This window comes from Onychostoma macrolepis, chromosome 24, assembly GCF_012432095.1.
Source record: "Onychostoma macrolepis isolate SWU-2019 chromosome 24, ASM1243209v1, whole genome shotgun sequence".
Classification (NCBI taxonomy): Eukaryota; Metazoa; Chordata; class Actinopteri; order Cypriniformes; family Cyprinidae; genus Onychostoma; species Onychostoma macrolepis.
In genome coordinates this window covers 12,417,917-12,434,729 of record NC_081178.1, presented here as the reverse complement: position 1 = coordinate 12,434,729, position 16,813 = coordinate 12,417,917, and the positions used below count along the sequence as shown (strand labels likewise).

Sequence of the window (16,813 nt, the reverse complement as noted above, 5' to 3'; positions counted from 1 at the left end):
ATGATCTTAATATCCTTATGATTTTTGGCATAAAAGAAAAATGGATAATTTTGACCCATACAATGTATTTTTGGCTATTGCTACAAATATACCCCAGTGACTCAAGACAGGTTTTGTGGTCCAGGGTCACAAATGTGATCTGAGCTCTTATGTTTAAGTACTTTAGATACCAATAAAATTGCTTTGTGGTTAAACTGTACTTTGATGATTGCTAGTATGTGTAGTACATCTAGAAATGCATACAGTTTATACTAAATAACAATTTAGAACAATAGCCAAAAGTGAATTCTTCATAAGAAAACTCAGATCATACTCTGACAGTACATTTGGATGCAGTAGTATCAGTGCAGTGGTTGTCAATTCTGATCCTGGTGTACCCCTGCAATTTTGGATGTACATTATCCCCACTAGAACCCATATAGTACAGGACTAAATCAAAAAGCAGACATGCTTGTAGTAGTCAATACTTACAAACATGTTTGAGATGGACTTTTATCCACATTCTAATGCATCATACTCAACTTTGTGTATATTTGGAGGAGTCACTGAAAAGAAGTAGGTGTTGCTACAAGAACACATATTATACAGCACACATGTAGGATTTCACAAACAAATGTAGTTTTATTTACAGTTGGCAAGATTCGTTATATTTAAATGGTGTATCAATAAGCAGCAGTAGATACATTCAGCAAGACGTTTTGTTTTTATGTACAAATTTAAAAAATGCACAGAGGGCAACCACAAAACATTCATTTGGCCAAAACTAAACATTTTCCATCCATGACCACCATTGAATTGTTTAATAAAACTGCATGCCATGTCAAAACATGACATTCACATTTCACAGAATTTCATGTTCAAAAGACTGAGGTAAGTGGCTGTTGATATATAACCTAGGCTTTACAGTTGGAGGGTTTCTATGCTCCATTTCTTAGGAATACTAAAAAAGTGTACCAGAATAAAGCAGTGACTAATTTTGTTTCAAATATACATTCATACATAGACTCGTTTGGAAAAATACAGCAGAATGTATGTGAATTACACATTAAATGATGATACAGTGTACATCAAAGTAAATACTTCAGTCTTAAACTGAGCTATTCGTTCAGAAAACCATTTGAAGGAGGATAGGGAGGCTTAATGCCACATCAATTCAGCTCAGCTGTATCGACTGCTTCGGCTATGACTTCGCCTCCTGGAGGAACTGCGACTGTAAGAGCGATATGACCTGAACGTGAAAACACACATCAGAGAATTAGCTTCAGTGAGGCACATTATCAAATTCAAACAAGACAGTTTTAATAATACATAGATTTATTTATGATGTATCTGGACCTGCGGTCAGAGCTCTCACTTCTCCGATGCCCTCTTCTCCTGCTACGACTGCGGCTACGGCTAGAATAACTATCGTAAGAGTCAGACCTGTATTTCCATGAACAAAAGACATAATTAAGAATAATTAAGCGACACTAGGTTGGTTGCAATCAAAATGCATTAATCCTTTTGGCTCCATGCTCACCTTGATCTGTGGTGACCTCTGTGGCGACTTCTAGAATGGCTTCTACTGTCTGTACGGCTGAAACAAGATCACCGTGGCATCTTCATTAAAAACGTTTTAATCCCCATTAGACATATATCAAAGATGAATATCTTTCAGTACTTACCTACGGGAACTACGGTCGGTGCTACTTCGAGAACGAGAGTGCCCTCTGCTGTATCTACTCCTGCTTCTACTTCTACTGTAGCTCCTGTGTGAACAATTAAAACATGCAAAATTGACTTGACATGGAAGATTGGGCATACAAATTCATAAAACATTGTCTGTTGTAACCAACCTGGAAGAGTAGGTGTAGCTTCTCGACCTACTCCTGGAGCGGCTATATGAATGGGACCTACTTCTGCGGTGGGACTTGTGACTGGACACAGACCTAGACTTGTTCCGAGAGTTGGATCCAGCCCTTTCTCCTGTTGCTGGAATAGAGTCTTCTTCACTTGAGCTGTCTTGATTTCTGGGTCTCTGATTTAACCGAGCTGTCTTTCGTACCTCGTCAAATAAGGATCCTGGACGGACTCTATTCTTGCTCTTGATCTCAATCTTGAGACCCTGGGCCTTTTCCTCCAGTTGATCTTTCATTTTATTTATTTTCATAATCAAAGGTTTTGTAGTAATAGCCTGCACAACAGTCATGCCTGTCAAAGGTTTCCATTTATTTTCAACTGCTGAGAGAGAAGTGTCACCAGGTACAGATTCCTCTGGCTGACTGCCTTGAGGTAAAACAGATCCAATAGTTACAGAGTCTCCTTTTTCTATTTGAGGTGGAACAAGCGCACTACCATTATTTTGAATACTTTTTAGAGGGGAAAAGCCAATCGCTTTGGCGCCTGGTTGCTTAGCTTCTGGGATGCCCTCTGGAGGACATACATCAACTTTATTTGGGTCTCTTGGTTTGTTACTTGCCAAGTTAGTGTCTGAAAGATTGGTATGGATTTCTAGAGCTGGACTTCTTTCGGTATTGCTATTTAGCTTTGATATTTGGCTTTCAGTCACCTTCCCATTCTCATCAATACATTTAGAAGACTCTACTGAAAACATATCTTGTGATGATTCGACATTCTCCTCATCCTTATTTTCTGAGACTTGGTGCTTGATCTTTCCAGCTTTTATACGCCTTTTTGCTCCATCATTGACAGCATCAGGATTTGCAATGTGAAATTGCTTTGCTTGAGTGACTGAATCATCCTCCTCACCTTCATCACCAAACTCCAGTGGAGGCTGCCAGTGAAATGTCTCTTTCGGCTTTTGGTGCTTCTTGGATTTCTTGGCCTTGGATCTGCGAGATCCTGACCTGGAAGTGTGCCTCCTCTTGTGCTTGTGCTTCCGCTTGGCTTTCTTGTTCTTGTGCTTTGAAGTTTTTGTCTCTGCAGACAGCTCCTCATTACCTTTTAATTTATTAGACATTTCTGCCCCTTGGTTTGACTTGTTAGAGGTCCATAAAGGGTATTCATACTCTGATTCTGAACTAGCCTCTCCCTCCTCTTTTTCAGACACATGTTTGGCATCACTAACTACCTTTTTGTCTGGCATTTCAGAGTCACTCTCAGACTCCCAGCAACGAGACAAAATCTGTCTCTTTTTCATTTCAGTAAGTCCCTCGTCACTAATAGGGAGTTGGTTATGTTCCAGAGCAGTGTTAGTCTTACTTGTGTTCTCTCCTTCACTTTCCCATCCAGATGCATTATTGTTGTCCACTAATGGTCCTTTCCTTTGATTGGGATTTGTGCCTTTCAGTGTGCTTCTCTGTACCAAGGAATCATTGTGTCTGTGGATAGCACTGTATGGATTATCTGATATGTCCTCTGAGGAAGGAGATGGATCTTTATGGCCACTACCATGATTTGCATGCTTGTACCTCTTTTGGCTATTTCTGTGAGATCTACTATGTTTTCTCTTTTTTTCAGTGGTTCCTCCTTTGTATGAATTATACGACTCCGACCTACTGCTGCCGTACTGACTCTGTGATTTGCTGCTACTTCGTGATCGAGTAGGTGAACTGCTCCTGGACAAACTGCTTTGCAGAAGCCTATCAGGGACATTATTGTTACTGCTGCTGGGGTGTCTTTGACTAACAGCCGTGTCTGGCTTTAGATAGGACATTGCCTCCAGAGGTACATTTGATGATGGGCTGATTAGTGCATTTGAAGCTGGGGCTGATTTTACATTGATTTCTTGAATGCGGACATAAGAGGGTTTCCAGGGTTTTTGGCCTGGTTTCCATCGAGAAGGAGGTGGACTGTCACTCAAAGGCAACACAGAGACACTCTCTGCTGCTGGTTGGGATTTAGATTCTTCACCTTGAACTGATTTAGGGACAGGCTTGTTCAATTTGGAAATACTGCCCTCTGTAGGCTTTGACTTTCGAAGGGATCTCAACTCATTTCTTTTCCTGGAACGTGGTGGGGTTTCTGAACTATACCTAGAGTTTGATCTGGTTCTGGTTCTTGACCTTGTCCTGCATCTGGATCGAGAACGAGACAGTGACCTAGAATGTGTAACAGACCGTCCTGATCGACTATGACTTGACCTCATGGATGACCGAACCCGCTTATCAGACCTTGACCGACTTCTGGAATAAGATCTGCTCCTGGACCTCGAATAAGATTGTGAATCTCTAGAAGAGCTTGATAAGTAACGTTTCCTTTCTGATCCTGATCGATACGATCTGTGGGAGTGGCACGACGATGAACGAGAGTAAGAATGAGAACGTGATCGAGAATGTCTCCTCTCTGCACGGCTTGAGTGTTTCGACTTCTTGCCAGAGGCCCCAGACATCTCATCCTCAGACTGGGAGGTCTCCTTGGTCTTGTTCTTTTTATGTTTCTTTGAGTGCTTTCGTTTCTTAGCTTTCTTCTTGCGTTTGGTTTTCTTTTTTTCTTTTCTAGATCGATGGTGGCTGGAATATACAGAAGCCTCACTTAAGGAACGCTCTTCTGATCTTGACCTAGACCTTGGGGTGTCACTTCTGTAGTCCCATCTGTTTGAACAATAATTAAAATACAAAAATCAAAATCTATGTTCCAACTATGTTTTTCATAACTTTAAACATATTTCTGAAAGCAAATCAAAAACTTAATATAAACAAAATAAACTTTAACATAAACCTTTTAATATGAACCAAAAATAAACTACCAATATTAGCTTGGCACGTACAATAATTTTGAATATCACACTGATCATTGCACCGTTTTCAAATGGTGTAAGAACAAACCTTTCTCCTTTACTCCATCTCTCCACACTGGGGGGCTGGTAAGCCTTGGTCCTCTGCATTTCCTCTTTCCAGTGTGGAGGAGTCTCGCTGCTCCCCCGTTCCCCTTCAGACTCCGATCGGGACTTTGAGCGGGGGGGTGTATGGTACCTCTGCAGAGGGAATAAAAAACAACAACCTTTCATGCACGGAAAACCAATCAAACTATCATTCCATCAAGCACTTTCAAACAAGTCAACGTCAAATCATTAGAATTAAATAATTATAATACTTATTAAAGCAGCTGATATAGTTTTGGATTTGTAAAAATGCATTTTGTCTGCTGTACTTTATTTAATGTCACTCTGTGGCTTGGTTTTTTCTGTAGGTGGTATAAATATAATTCACAGTTATCATACCATAGTACCGCGGCCTTTGATCTTGCGTCCAGATTTGGTGACAGTTGGTTTTGTGTCATTTGGTGCCACGACTGTGTCCTGCACAGCCCTATTGGGGGAAAAAGTATCAGTTTCAAGACTTTACCTTTTTGGTTTAATATACACACAATATACATCAAAGCTGAGCCATGGATTTCAAGGATTAATTGTTAAGCAAGGACAAAAGTTACTAAAACATGAATCACTTTTGGTTCTATAGTAACACTTTACATCTGGAATTATCTAAATGCATTCTATTCCAATGCATTCCCAGTTATCTAATAACTGGGAATGCACTGGAAAGACTCTTGTGATGTTTAAGTGAAAAGAAGAACATCTGTTGAATTATACAAAAGACACAAACGTTTTTAATATCTCCTCCTGGGTAGGCATGTCTCTGCGGAGCAGGAAACGGTTCTCTGGCACAGGTGGGATCTCTTCTGGTCGAACCACAGGCTTCTCCCTTTTCACATTCTGCTCAACCTCACCATCATCTTCCTCTGCCATCTCTCCCTCAGCATGACTATAAATCGGGAAAAGAATAGACAGTATATTTTTATTATACAACTAAAAACAAAGGCCAACCGCAAAAAAAGAATGAAAAAAACTAATTCATAATCAGCTCAGAATTCTAAATTATTCCTTGGTGACACCTTTGGATCTGAGAAGGTTATCAATAAATTATTTTTATTGTGATATAGCTGAAAATTGTCAGTACAGGCTAATATCAAATGTGTTATTGCTTTAGATCATTGGATGAATTACAAATAAAATTGCATAAGAGGAAAAGGCACTGGTTACAATCATTTACCTTTCATGTCCTGCTGTTTTATTCTCTCTGTCCTTCTTTGTCTCTCTTCTTTTTCTCTTTGAGTGCTTACTCTTCGAGATTCTTTTCCTCTTTCGACATGCAAAATTTTTGTCTGACTCTCCATCAGAGAAGGAATACTGAGATAAAGACTCCGAAGAACTCCGAGAGTCATCCTCAGAATGGAATGCTTTCCTCCTTTTGCCTTGAAGAACTACAGAGATACAACAAACTTCAAACTGCCTGAAAATGTACTGAACATCACCACAGAATGTAATTTATTCATTCTCTTTATTTCTGACTACATTATCAATGCGCAGAGCGCGTGAATTTATTTTGAACTGGAGCTTTGTGTGCATGGCACAAAATAAAACAAACTTACAATGAACAACACTAGTTGTGTCCTAAATGATGCACTATGCACTTATTCTATGAACTATGTATTTAACTGTCTAGTGTATGAATTATATAAGCTTGCTCTGTCATCCAACATCAGTCTAACAGCCCTTCTCCTTCCAGTAACTAATTAAAAATGCGGCAGTTAAGTGTCCAACATTCCACACTTAATTAACGTTTTTTCCGGTTAATTAAGTGCATCATCCAGGTTTTTTCTTTTTGGAATGAGAACACACTAATCACACTATTTATACTAAAAACCGTCAGATAATTGTACGCAAATACGCAAACTGGAACAAACATACTATGTCCAAAACAAGCATATTGCAAGTAAAAAGTGAAAAATACAATGTAACATGTTACATATGAGTTACATTTATAAGAATTAGGATTTTGAACCAGTGAGATTTCACTTTGGGCAGCACCGCCCAGAATGACATGATCAAAATATAATTCAAGTGACTGGCAAAATGTCTTGTTGCACATCAATTGCTGTGGGTGTTGGAACATCTGTGACTGTTACTTGATGCTTTGTAGCGTCATGCTAGTTAGGACACAGTGTAAGTGTGTGTATTAAAATTGGTGTCTGCTGTATTTCAAAGCACCTGTCATTTTGTTTTATAATCTTTCACAGCTCCATTTTTAACACCATAATGTAGTTGATGTGGAGATTAAAAAAATATTCTCCATTAGGTAAAGGCAAGTTCAAACAGCATAGTGACAGGTGGAAAGTGTGCAGCCAAAATTCCTAGTTTATACCTCACACTCAAGAACAAGCTTACCATCGTTAGCAGACTTTGTGATCAGCTGTCCACAGTCAATCACTCTGACGTCAGCATAGGGTCTGCTGGCTGAGTCGGTCTTCAGCCCTTCGATTTTCTTTATGACCTCAAAGCCAGAGATGACCAGCCCGAAAACTACATGCACTCTAAATTAGACCAACAATCCTTACAGTTAACAAGAAATCGTGGGATTTAGGGGAAAAGCATGCATCCAAATTATCTTATAATAAATAAATGAGAAATGAACTTTTTTATTTTAAATGCAACATATACAACACATATAAATGGTTAAACAAAGCCACTGGATAATTACCCATCTAGATGAGGCGCTGTCTTAGTAGTTCTGTTGTCAGGTAAACGAGTCCAGGTCATCCAACAGGGACATGTGTGGGGGGGAGATAAAAGGAAAAACATTAAGTCAAAAAAGCATTCAGTCTGTCATCAAAAATAAATTTGTATGCAACAATTCAAACACCGAGGAATTTAAAACCAGCAGTGCTTGCACAATAACATTGGCTGGATGAATAAATTCTAATGATGAACAGGAACAGGTCCAACATCTGCCAACATTGACAAAACTGACAAAACCAATTAAACCTGTTTAAAAATATTATAGGGACATGGCAGGAAAATACATCCTGTGATTCTAAACTTGAAATACATCAATAAAGACTTCAAGGTTCTCTGTGCTGGGAGAACAGATTTTTTATGAGGTGAAAATTATTTAATGATAAATAAGAAGCCAGTGCTAGCTAAAAGCAACCAGAAATACACAGTCAGGAGAGAGAAGCACAGCCTTGGAGAGACACTTTACCTTGGTAGAGCAGGATGCTAGAGTTTCTGCAAATTTTACACAAAAACGGCAAGAGAAAAATTGTAATACATTTATAGGCAAAAAAGGAATGCTTTCTGATTATAAAATATTTCTAAATGCACATTGACAAGGGAAAAGGGAGATGAAAATGCACCAGTATCCCTCATGAACATGTAGAGTAGACTATGTAGAATCTCCAAAATAAATATATATGTGGCAAAGAGATTGAGGAAATTAGAGAGAGTGTGAATGGCAAAGGGGGAAGCTAAGATGATTGTTTTTCTAAATCAATAAAAAAGTAGACAGAACAAATAAAATGTTCCATCTTCACCATCTTGCTTTACTACTGAAAATCACTAGTGCTCTTTAAAAATTGTATTGATGTGTCAACAAATTGTGAGTGACACAAGTATGAGTAAGTATATAAGCAAGTACAACACTTGGGTCAAAAGCCCAGATGCTCTTTGTGGTTTTGGCCAGTCTCTTAAAGGTGCCATAGAATGCATTGATACAATATTTTAAATTGTTCTCTGATATCTAGATAGAAGGTATGTGGCTTAGGTAAGGGCAAAAATTCTCCAGAAACGGTTTTACGTGTGCATTTACAACCCTAGGATTTTTCCCTAGAATGAAATGGTCTGTTAATGGCTTATTTGGAAGGGTCATGAATAATAATGTTGAGCTCTGCTCTGATTGGCTGTTTCACAGTGCAGCTCATTTCAGTAGCTCACAGTAGGAAGGAAACACAGGGAGGAAAATATATATTTCAATACTTTCTCTCACAGTTATATCGCTGGGTAATTATACTGTATATAAAATGCGGGCATCAGGGAGCCGCTATTAATATGCGGGGCACTGAAACTGCTTTCAAATGCACGATCGCTTTTTACTTTCACTTTTGAGATTCGCGATCGCACGAACTCTGTTTATACTATGGAGCGGCAGAACTTACCACACATTTTACAAGATCAGATGCTTGTCAGTGGTGCTCAGGATCTGTAAATCATTCGCCATCGTCCTCAGTCATCTCTCCTTACTCTGTTTATGTGGTAAGTGAAATCTTATGTACTGTAATGTAACAGGCTACATGTCCCTTTAGTGGCTCGCGTTATTTTATTAGAACACATTATTTGCTTTCCGTGCCTTTCTGAATACAGACACCAACTCAACCCTGCACTTCACATCCCCTGCACAGCCTGGAACATAACATTTATTTCCATGATCTGCCATTTTCACTGTTGTCATTCGCTTGTTTCTTCACAATACCTGCAGAACTTCTGATGCAGGTTCGGCTGGCGGCTGGCCTAGAACATGGGCGGGTATATGCAAATGTTGGGGGCCTAACTATTAGTGATCCCTACTGTTACATCACAGTCGGTGTTATGTTCTGATTTGCCTATTTTTCAGTGGTCTTTTTTATTCACAAGATTTACATAAGGAGGAAACAATGGTGTTTGAGGCTCACAGTATGTCATTTCCATGTACAGAACTCTTATTATTCAACTATGCCAAGGTAAATACAGTTTTCCATTCTATGGCAACTTTAAAACAGATACAGGCTTTCAAGTGCACGTTATTATATAGGCTATGACTGAAGCAAAATAGTTCTGTAGAACTGATCTGAACACTGGGGGGAATAAATAATTTATACGTATTGCATATGTCATTTAATAGTGACCAATCAGTCATATTAAATGGTAAGCAGAAGATCTGGTGATGAATGGTTGTTTCTATAAACACACACACACACACACACACACACACACACACACACACTCTCTGTGTCTTATAACAGAGTAAATAGTACTTACATAAAGAACTGGGACCCATTTGTGTCTTTGCCACGGTTGGCCATCGACAAGAGGAAGGCTCTATCATGTTTGAGAGTAAAGTTCTCATCTGTTGAAGAGAGATACGAAGAAAAAAGGACACTGAGTGCTTGTCGACTGCTTCAAAAAGTTGTGTTATGGAGAAGGATAGGAGCAGGCAAAGAGATGTTCATGAACACCTGATATCAGTGATGCTTCTATGCTGCTTCTGAACTCTTGAGTGTTTCTCGTGCTCTTTAGTGTAAAAGCGAGTGATTTTCTATTAAAACGTTATGTTGGGCCGAATTATTTCGAAAAAGGAATAGTTCATCCAAAACTGAAAATTCTGTCATTAATTTCTCACTCTCAATGTCAATCCAATCAAGGTGAATTACTTTTTTCTGTGGAACACAAAAGGGAAAATTGGTCATCAAATACAGCTCTTGAGTTCTAGAGTTTTGAAGCTTCAAAAAATATGCAAAAGTTTCATAAAAGTTTTTTTAAAAAGTAGTATTGTAAAAGTTAATTGTAATTGCTTGGAAAAGACTCACCCACACATTATTTAAATTTTCTTTTTTGTTCTACTAAAGAGATTAAGACATGGAAAAACATGAGAGATGAATAAATGACCTTTTTGGTTGAACTAAACCCTTTTAGAGGTTGGATTATGTTCAAGAGTATTGTATTTTATGTCAACCCATCCTGGAAAATTAAGAAAGAAACAAAATAAAGCATCAAAAAAAAAAAAAAAAGAAGTCAGTTAACCAAATCAATTTCATGGTCCATATATCCATGAGCACTCTGTGCAGCGTGGACGTTTTTTGGCAGGGGATTGGAGAATGTTTAGTCTACATTGTGTTACTGCACTGTGTACATCTCTTACCTTCTCATTTTGCAAAAGACCACAATCTCTATAAATAAAAGAATATGTTGAAAATTTTAGGCAAGAACTGGACCTTTAAATAAATAAATAGCCCTTATTCTCCATGCTGACTCAAATAGAAGATCATTATAAGATCACAGGAATAAAACAAGAGTCAAGATTCACAGCTACGGCGAGATAAAAACAATGACTGGTAATTCATGCACAGAACTGAGATGCCCATTCAAAAGTCATGCAAAAGTTGTTTAAACACTCAAATTAAGGTTACTGAGTGCTTTATAAAGAACAGAACATATCTAAAAATGGCTTACCTTCAAAGAAACCACCATATATAGATTCTCCTCCTCTTCCATTGCCTAAGCAAAGAAAAGCATATTCGCTCAAAAGAACAGGCAATTGAATATAACAAGTAAAGGCATAAACACTTAGGGCTAAGGCATCACAGATATTTCTATCTCCACATGTCCGAATCAATGAGTACAACTGCACATACCCTCAGTGAAATCACCCCCCTGGATCATGAAGTTCTTTACGACTCGATGGAAAGTTGAGCCTTTAAAGCATAGTTTTTTCCCTGTAGTTTTGCCACTGCCTTTCTCGCCTGCAAGCAAACCAAAGAAACACACCGTTTATGATTACTTATATATAACGGACCTAGTGTGTACAAGCCATAAACCAAACCAAACAACAAGATTTCACAGACTAAGCTCTTAAAAATGTGGATACTAATACTGTAAAGTACTGTATTCTGAATTGAACTACTGGACTCAGTCCTGAAGTCTACATTTACACAGACAGCGAAAGGTTAATCCTATCTGATCAGCATGGAAGAGATGCCAATAAAACTGAAATGAATACGGGTGGGTGATGGTGTGGGTGCCCTGGGGATTGGTATATATTCGATACAACAGTCAGCTGAAGGCATGTGTCTCTCATTTCAATCTCAGCTGGTGAGAAAAAAGATCCCTGCATTGACCCAAAGCATTACTAACTGTAATTTATGACCAGACCTTCTCAATGCAGACTAATGTGGCTTTTGTCTTCTAGGAACAGGCTGTAAATACAGCTTTGGTTCATTCTTCAGTGCTGTCAGCAAAACACCTGCACTTGTCGTTATACAGCCAGGATTTAGTCACCTCCAGGTTTATTTTTGTGCTATTACCCTATAAGCTTATGCTTGTATAAGTGGACATGAATGGGTATTATATAAAGGCTGGTTGGTTGATTGGCGCTTTAATGCCATGCCAGCTTCCTTGGCTATTTTCATTGGGATTAACAAGGTGAAATAGTATAAAAGAGCTATTTTAAAACCTATATCAGGTTTTTATAGTTTATTTCAGATAAAACCTCTAAAATAGATTCAAGGTTAACTCTGTTAAAAATGTCTTTGCAAAGTAATATAATTTTGGTTAAAGGAGTTCTTTACAGGTTGAAAGACAAAGTCTAGGCAAACTAACTTGCTGTAGCCTGACAAAACAACAAATGTCAAGTATACGTACCAGTGCACAGGCAAAGAAAATTTTTGCTTGTCTTGGGACAAACATCGGAGAACAGTTGAAAGACAATTCGTCCAACTGGAAGAAAGCAAAAGGGATCATTACACTCATGGATCAGAAATCTAGCACCTGTAGCTTGCTGATAAAGAGACATTATTAGATTAGTGTGACTAAGGCAATTCAACTAATAAGCTGTAACTTTTAGATTAACCTCAGTGAGGCAAATGGCAACACCTCCTTCATATTCAAATACATGCGCATTCAAATTTAGGTGTGCTTTTGCATAGTATCTAAAACCAGCCCCTGTATGTTTTGTGCATAGGGTTTAAGCTTGCTTAAAGAAAGCAATTATTAGATTAGTGTGACTATTGCAATTCAATTTATAGGATATAACTTTGAGGCTGACTTTAGCATGGCAAACGACAACAGCTCCTTCATATTTAAATACAAAACCATTCAAATTTAAGTGTGTTTTTGCATGGTACATGAAGCTAGTTTTATCTTTTTCATTTATAAGCAATAAAATGAATATAAACAGGGTGTTAAAACATTTGCTTTGTAAAATAATGGGTGTAAAATCACTAAATAAGAGGTTTTGGTTTTATGACACAGACGTCTCTCTTAAAACACATAATTAGTGGTAGACTGAGGTGAAACCCAGACGTTATTTAGTGCACACTACATCTGTGGTTCATTAAAAGAGCCCTGCAGGTCAGGGTGTGGACTGCCACAACAGCTTCTCACACACTGGCACAGGTATTTCAACTGCCATTACCAAAGTGCTTTACAAAACATATACATATAAAGTTTCACTTTTACTATTAGATGTTTACAACTGGCTTAACTATTTACCTTTTATTAAAACTTCACAACTTGATAATTTCAGATTATCCCAAATGCTACGATAAAGATCACACATCTGAACCCCTTTTAAAGACTACTTTTTGCATTACTAAACATGATTTTTGTAGTTGGAAAAGTGGTTTTGAAAACCATAGAAAGCCAAACATACATAAATAGTAACCTAAAAGCAAACATTTGAAGCATTTTTCTATCAAAACTTCTACTTTTAACAGTTTGACCTTCATACAAGACTATTTCAGAACAACCCAATAAAAATCACTGCCACATCTTACCTGGTTCTCTGTTGATTTCCACATCAAAATAGCACTGAGGGCGATCTTTCACCCCCATTTTGTAAAGAGTGGGCTTCCTGTAGTGTAAAATCACAGGAAAGCACTGTTAGATCTTGTATTCCCAAATCACCTACACCAGAAAGAAATACATTCCATTTCAGATATCTTTCCAAGATACTGTTTCTCTCCGGGGCATATGAACAGAAAGTCAGACACCGAGATCGGTGTTTCGCTTAACCAATGAAATGCAAATCTCTATGCATGCCCCTCCAACCTCAACTTACACCCCCTTTTTGAGCAGAGCTCTGTCTGTCACTGCGTCTGCTGTTGGACACCACCCTAGTGTGATGAATGAGACATTGTTGCTGTGATGTGTGCTGTCATCCTAAACCAGGAACCCTGGTTAAACCAGATGTTTGCTATCTTTGGGCTGTGTTTAGAGACAGTTGAGCTTTTGTTTGGGGGAGGAGCTCCAAACATAGTTTAGTAAGGGCCCAAACAAACGAAACAAGAACTAAGCATGTATATTAAAAATATGGAAAATATTTTGATTAAGCATTGCAGGGGCCAAAAAAAGAAAAGAAAACATATGCAAGGATGAACCGCTCATAATAAAACCAATAACATGCATTTAAAAAGGGCAAACTTTAAAGGATCAGTTCACCCAAAAATGAAAATTTGCTGAAAATGTACTCATCCTCAAGCCATCCAAGATGTAGACGAGTTTGTTTCTTCATCAGAACAGGTTTGGAAAAATTCAGCATTACATCAACTTGCTTACTAATGGATCCTTTGCAGTGAATGGGTGCCATCAGAATGAGAGTCCAAACAGCTGATAAAAACACCACAATAATCCACACAACTCCAGTCTATCAATTAACGACTTGAAGTGAAAAGTTGCATTTCTATAAAAAAAACTAATCTATCACGAAGGCCTTTCAACTTTAAACTGTCACTTCCAACCAACATAATAGTGCATCCTCCAGTGAAAATTCATCAACTGTTGTCCCCTTACATTAAAACTCACCATTATATTTGTCTACAACTGTGCTTGATTGTGCATATTTCTCTCCTGATTCAGACAAAAACCAATATAATGGATACAGAGGACTATGTTAGCCAGAAGCAATAATTTGAAGTTAAAAAACATCTTAATGATGGACTTGTTTATTACAAACATCACAAGCCATTAACTGATGGACTGGAGTTGTGTGGATTACTTGTGGATTATTGTGATGTTTTTATCAACTGTTTGAATCTCATTCTGATGGCACCCATTCATTGCAGATGATCCATTGGTAAGCGAGTGATGTAATGCCAAATTTCACCAAATCTGTTCCGATGAGGACACAAACTTGCATACATCTTGGATGGTCTGAGGTTGAGTAAATTTTCACACCACATCAAACATCCCTGACTTACTTTTCCTTGAACCACACACTAAAGTCTTTTAGCTGAGCAGAGGAACAACTTGCCATCAGATAAACACATCTCAAATTACAAGAAGGGAAAGAAGTTATTGAACTTCCTTATGGCACATATTATGTTACAACTGTGGAAAATATGCCAGCTGCTTTCCCATATCAAAATAACTCTGTTTATCAGTCCTCTGATTGCTAACACAGGCTGTCTGCTTGGGGAAATGGCAAATGTCAGAGTGAATGTCACAGGAGGAGAAAGAGGACATTTCCATGTGTTAGATCTGGAAAACACTTTTGAATACAAGAGACACTCCCGGTTCCAACTGAACTGGAATATCTTGCTTGTTAAATGAAATTTTAAGATTGATTAAAAGTTAACTTGCCAACTTTAAACCAATCTTGAAAGTTCACTTATTGCACTCTTGTATGTTCAGAACAAAACATCTGCTAATGCATTCATGGATATTCAACAGCGTTCAGTTACATGACTTCTGCTGATTTAAAACCATGGGTTGCATAATTATTTTCAATGAGCATAGACTTAATGCTCAACAGCCTTACACGGGGTTAGGGCACTCATTATATCTACAGATAATATCTGCAGTTATAATCCATTCTCAGACAGGTTACACAATGTAGACCAGGCATACTTCGATTTCTGATTGCACTACATAACACATAAACAATACCACATTCATTTACACCAATATGACTGTAGCAGTAACGCAGGGGTTCAAATAAATGTGCCGAGCCTAAAATCAAAAGCACGGCCCCTCATACGAAAGATTAAATTAAATATAATTGTGATTTCAATTAATGAACTTAAATTGAACCACTGTTAAACCACAGAAAAGCAAAATGAGGTGTTCGTTTATTCTACTAACGTTAGCCAATTGCTAAACAGATGCACGGGTAGCTAACAACACCTCACGACTGAAGTCAAACAAAAAACTATTTCTATTTAAGATTATTAAAAAATAACAATAACTGTAAATACTGCGATTCAATGTTTTGTTTTTTGGCAGAAGTCGTTTGGTTGCTGGCTGGCTAACAGTGTTTATCATTAAAGCTAGCTGGTAACGTTTTATAAGAACCCGGAAAGGAATATTCACGGGCAATTTATTAAATAAAAAAATTCGTATGACCCAGATATAGACCTATTCGTGTACTGATACAAACGTATCGTTTTAGTGCATTAGACTTACCGGTGTAGATTGTTAAAGGGCAAAAAGCTTTTAACTAACTAAACCCGCTCTCTCTGCTATCCGCTGTAGCTCCTACCGTGTTGCCAGATCTCTCATGAGAATCGTGCAAGCTAGCTTTGTTTGCGGGGTTTGGTGAAAGGGTAGCGGCATAGTTGTGTATGAATTATGGAAAATGTAATCATTTTCATAAATATCACCACCTATCTTAACTCTCCAACTTGACTGTATTCTATAAATAAGCCTAAAAATCGCAACGCACGAGATTAGTTTAGTTTTTTAATTTTTATTTGTTTTATAAGCCGCTTATAAAACGAGAACATGGCAACGCTGTTTCTCTACTTTGTATTCTGAGATGCTGCACAGCCGCCAACTGTCGGAAACATGACAAAAATGCTTGTTCCTCCTGCCCTGAGAATAAAGAAAATTATTTATATAAATTAATATTATTCATGCTATAATTTCTTGACGAATGTAAAGAATGTTTTAGTTTTTATCTGTAATTATTTTAATAATTATTATTCATTTTATGTCTATTCTGTCTGTAAATTGACCAGATGAGAATAAACCAGCATTTGACGTCTTGAAACGCAACGTAAGGACTTTTATTTTGAAGTAACGTCTGCTGTTGACGCTCCTGTTTCCCATAATTCACAGAGACAAACAAAAAGCCTCTGGTTGCTTCTTAATATCATTAAGTCATAAATAACTCTGCAATAATTATCTTGAGACGTTTTTGAAACATAGTTGTTATACTCCTGCGCATTTCAAATTCACTGTTTCACAATACTCATCGTAAATGTATTGAGCTGTTGTAAGGTAAGGGCTGGTAACGTTAAAGCGCATCTGCACCTGCTAGCAGAATCACTGTGTTTGAACTGAAATAAC

General features: G+C 37.8%; 1 protein-coding gene across 3 annotated transcripts; it reads right to left on the bottom strand.

Annotated features, from left to right (window-relative positions):
• Positions 1-596: 596 nt before the first annotated feature.
• On the bottom strand, positions 597-16,258 carry nktr (natural killer cell triggering receptor). 3 transcript variants are annotated; one of them, XM_058765287.1, is made up of 17 exons: positions 15,929-16,258; positions 13,303-13,379; positions 12,170-12,244; positions 11,164-11,271; positions 10,982-11,026; positions 9,791-9,878; positions 7,479-7,508; positions 7,166-7,311; positions 5,991-6,201; positions 5,544-5,702; positions 5,162-5,249; positions 4,767-4,915; positions 1,836-4,532; positions 1,665-1,748; positions 1,520-1,576; positions 1,336-1,422; positions 597-1,228 (listed from the first exon to the last, which is right to left on the bottom strand). In XM_058765287.1, the coding sequence occupies exons 2-17, from the start codon at positions 13,358-13,360 to the stop codon at positions 1,159-1,161; spliced, it is 4,152 nt and encodes a 1,383-aa protein (XP_058621270.1). In that variant the 5' UTR covers positions 13,361-13,379; positions 15,929-16,258; the 3' UTR covers positions 597-1,158. The 3 variants fall into 3 exon arrangements, with proteins under 3 accessions (XP_058621270.1, XP_058621271.1, XP_058621272.1); XM_058765288.1 differs by lacking the exon at positions 15,929-16,258 and having other exon boundaries at positions 13,303-13,392; XM_058765289.1 differs by lacking the exons at positions 12,170-12,244; positions 13,303-13,379; positions 15,929-16,258 and adding an exon at positions 10,671-10,698 and having other exon boundaries at positions 11,164-11,220.
• Between the last annotated feature and the right edge of the window lie 555 nt (positions 16,259-16,813).

Bases quoted from the DNA above. Each gene is read 5' to 3' on its own strand.
- nktr (XM_058765287.1), bottom strand. From the start codon at position 13,360: ATGGGGGTGAAAGATCGCCCTCAGTGCTATTTTGATGTGGAAATCAAC. The intron at 5,703-5,990 runs GTAAATGATTGT...CCCGATTTATAG, and splicing joins AAAACAGCAGGACATGAAAG to TCATGCTGAGGGAGAGATGG. The intron at 1,423-1,519 runs GTGAGCATGGAG...ATGGAAATACAG, and splicing joins AGAGGTCACCACAGATCAAG to GTCTGACTCTTACGATAGTT.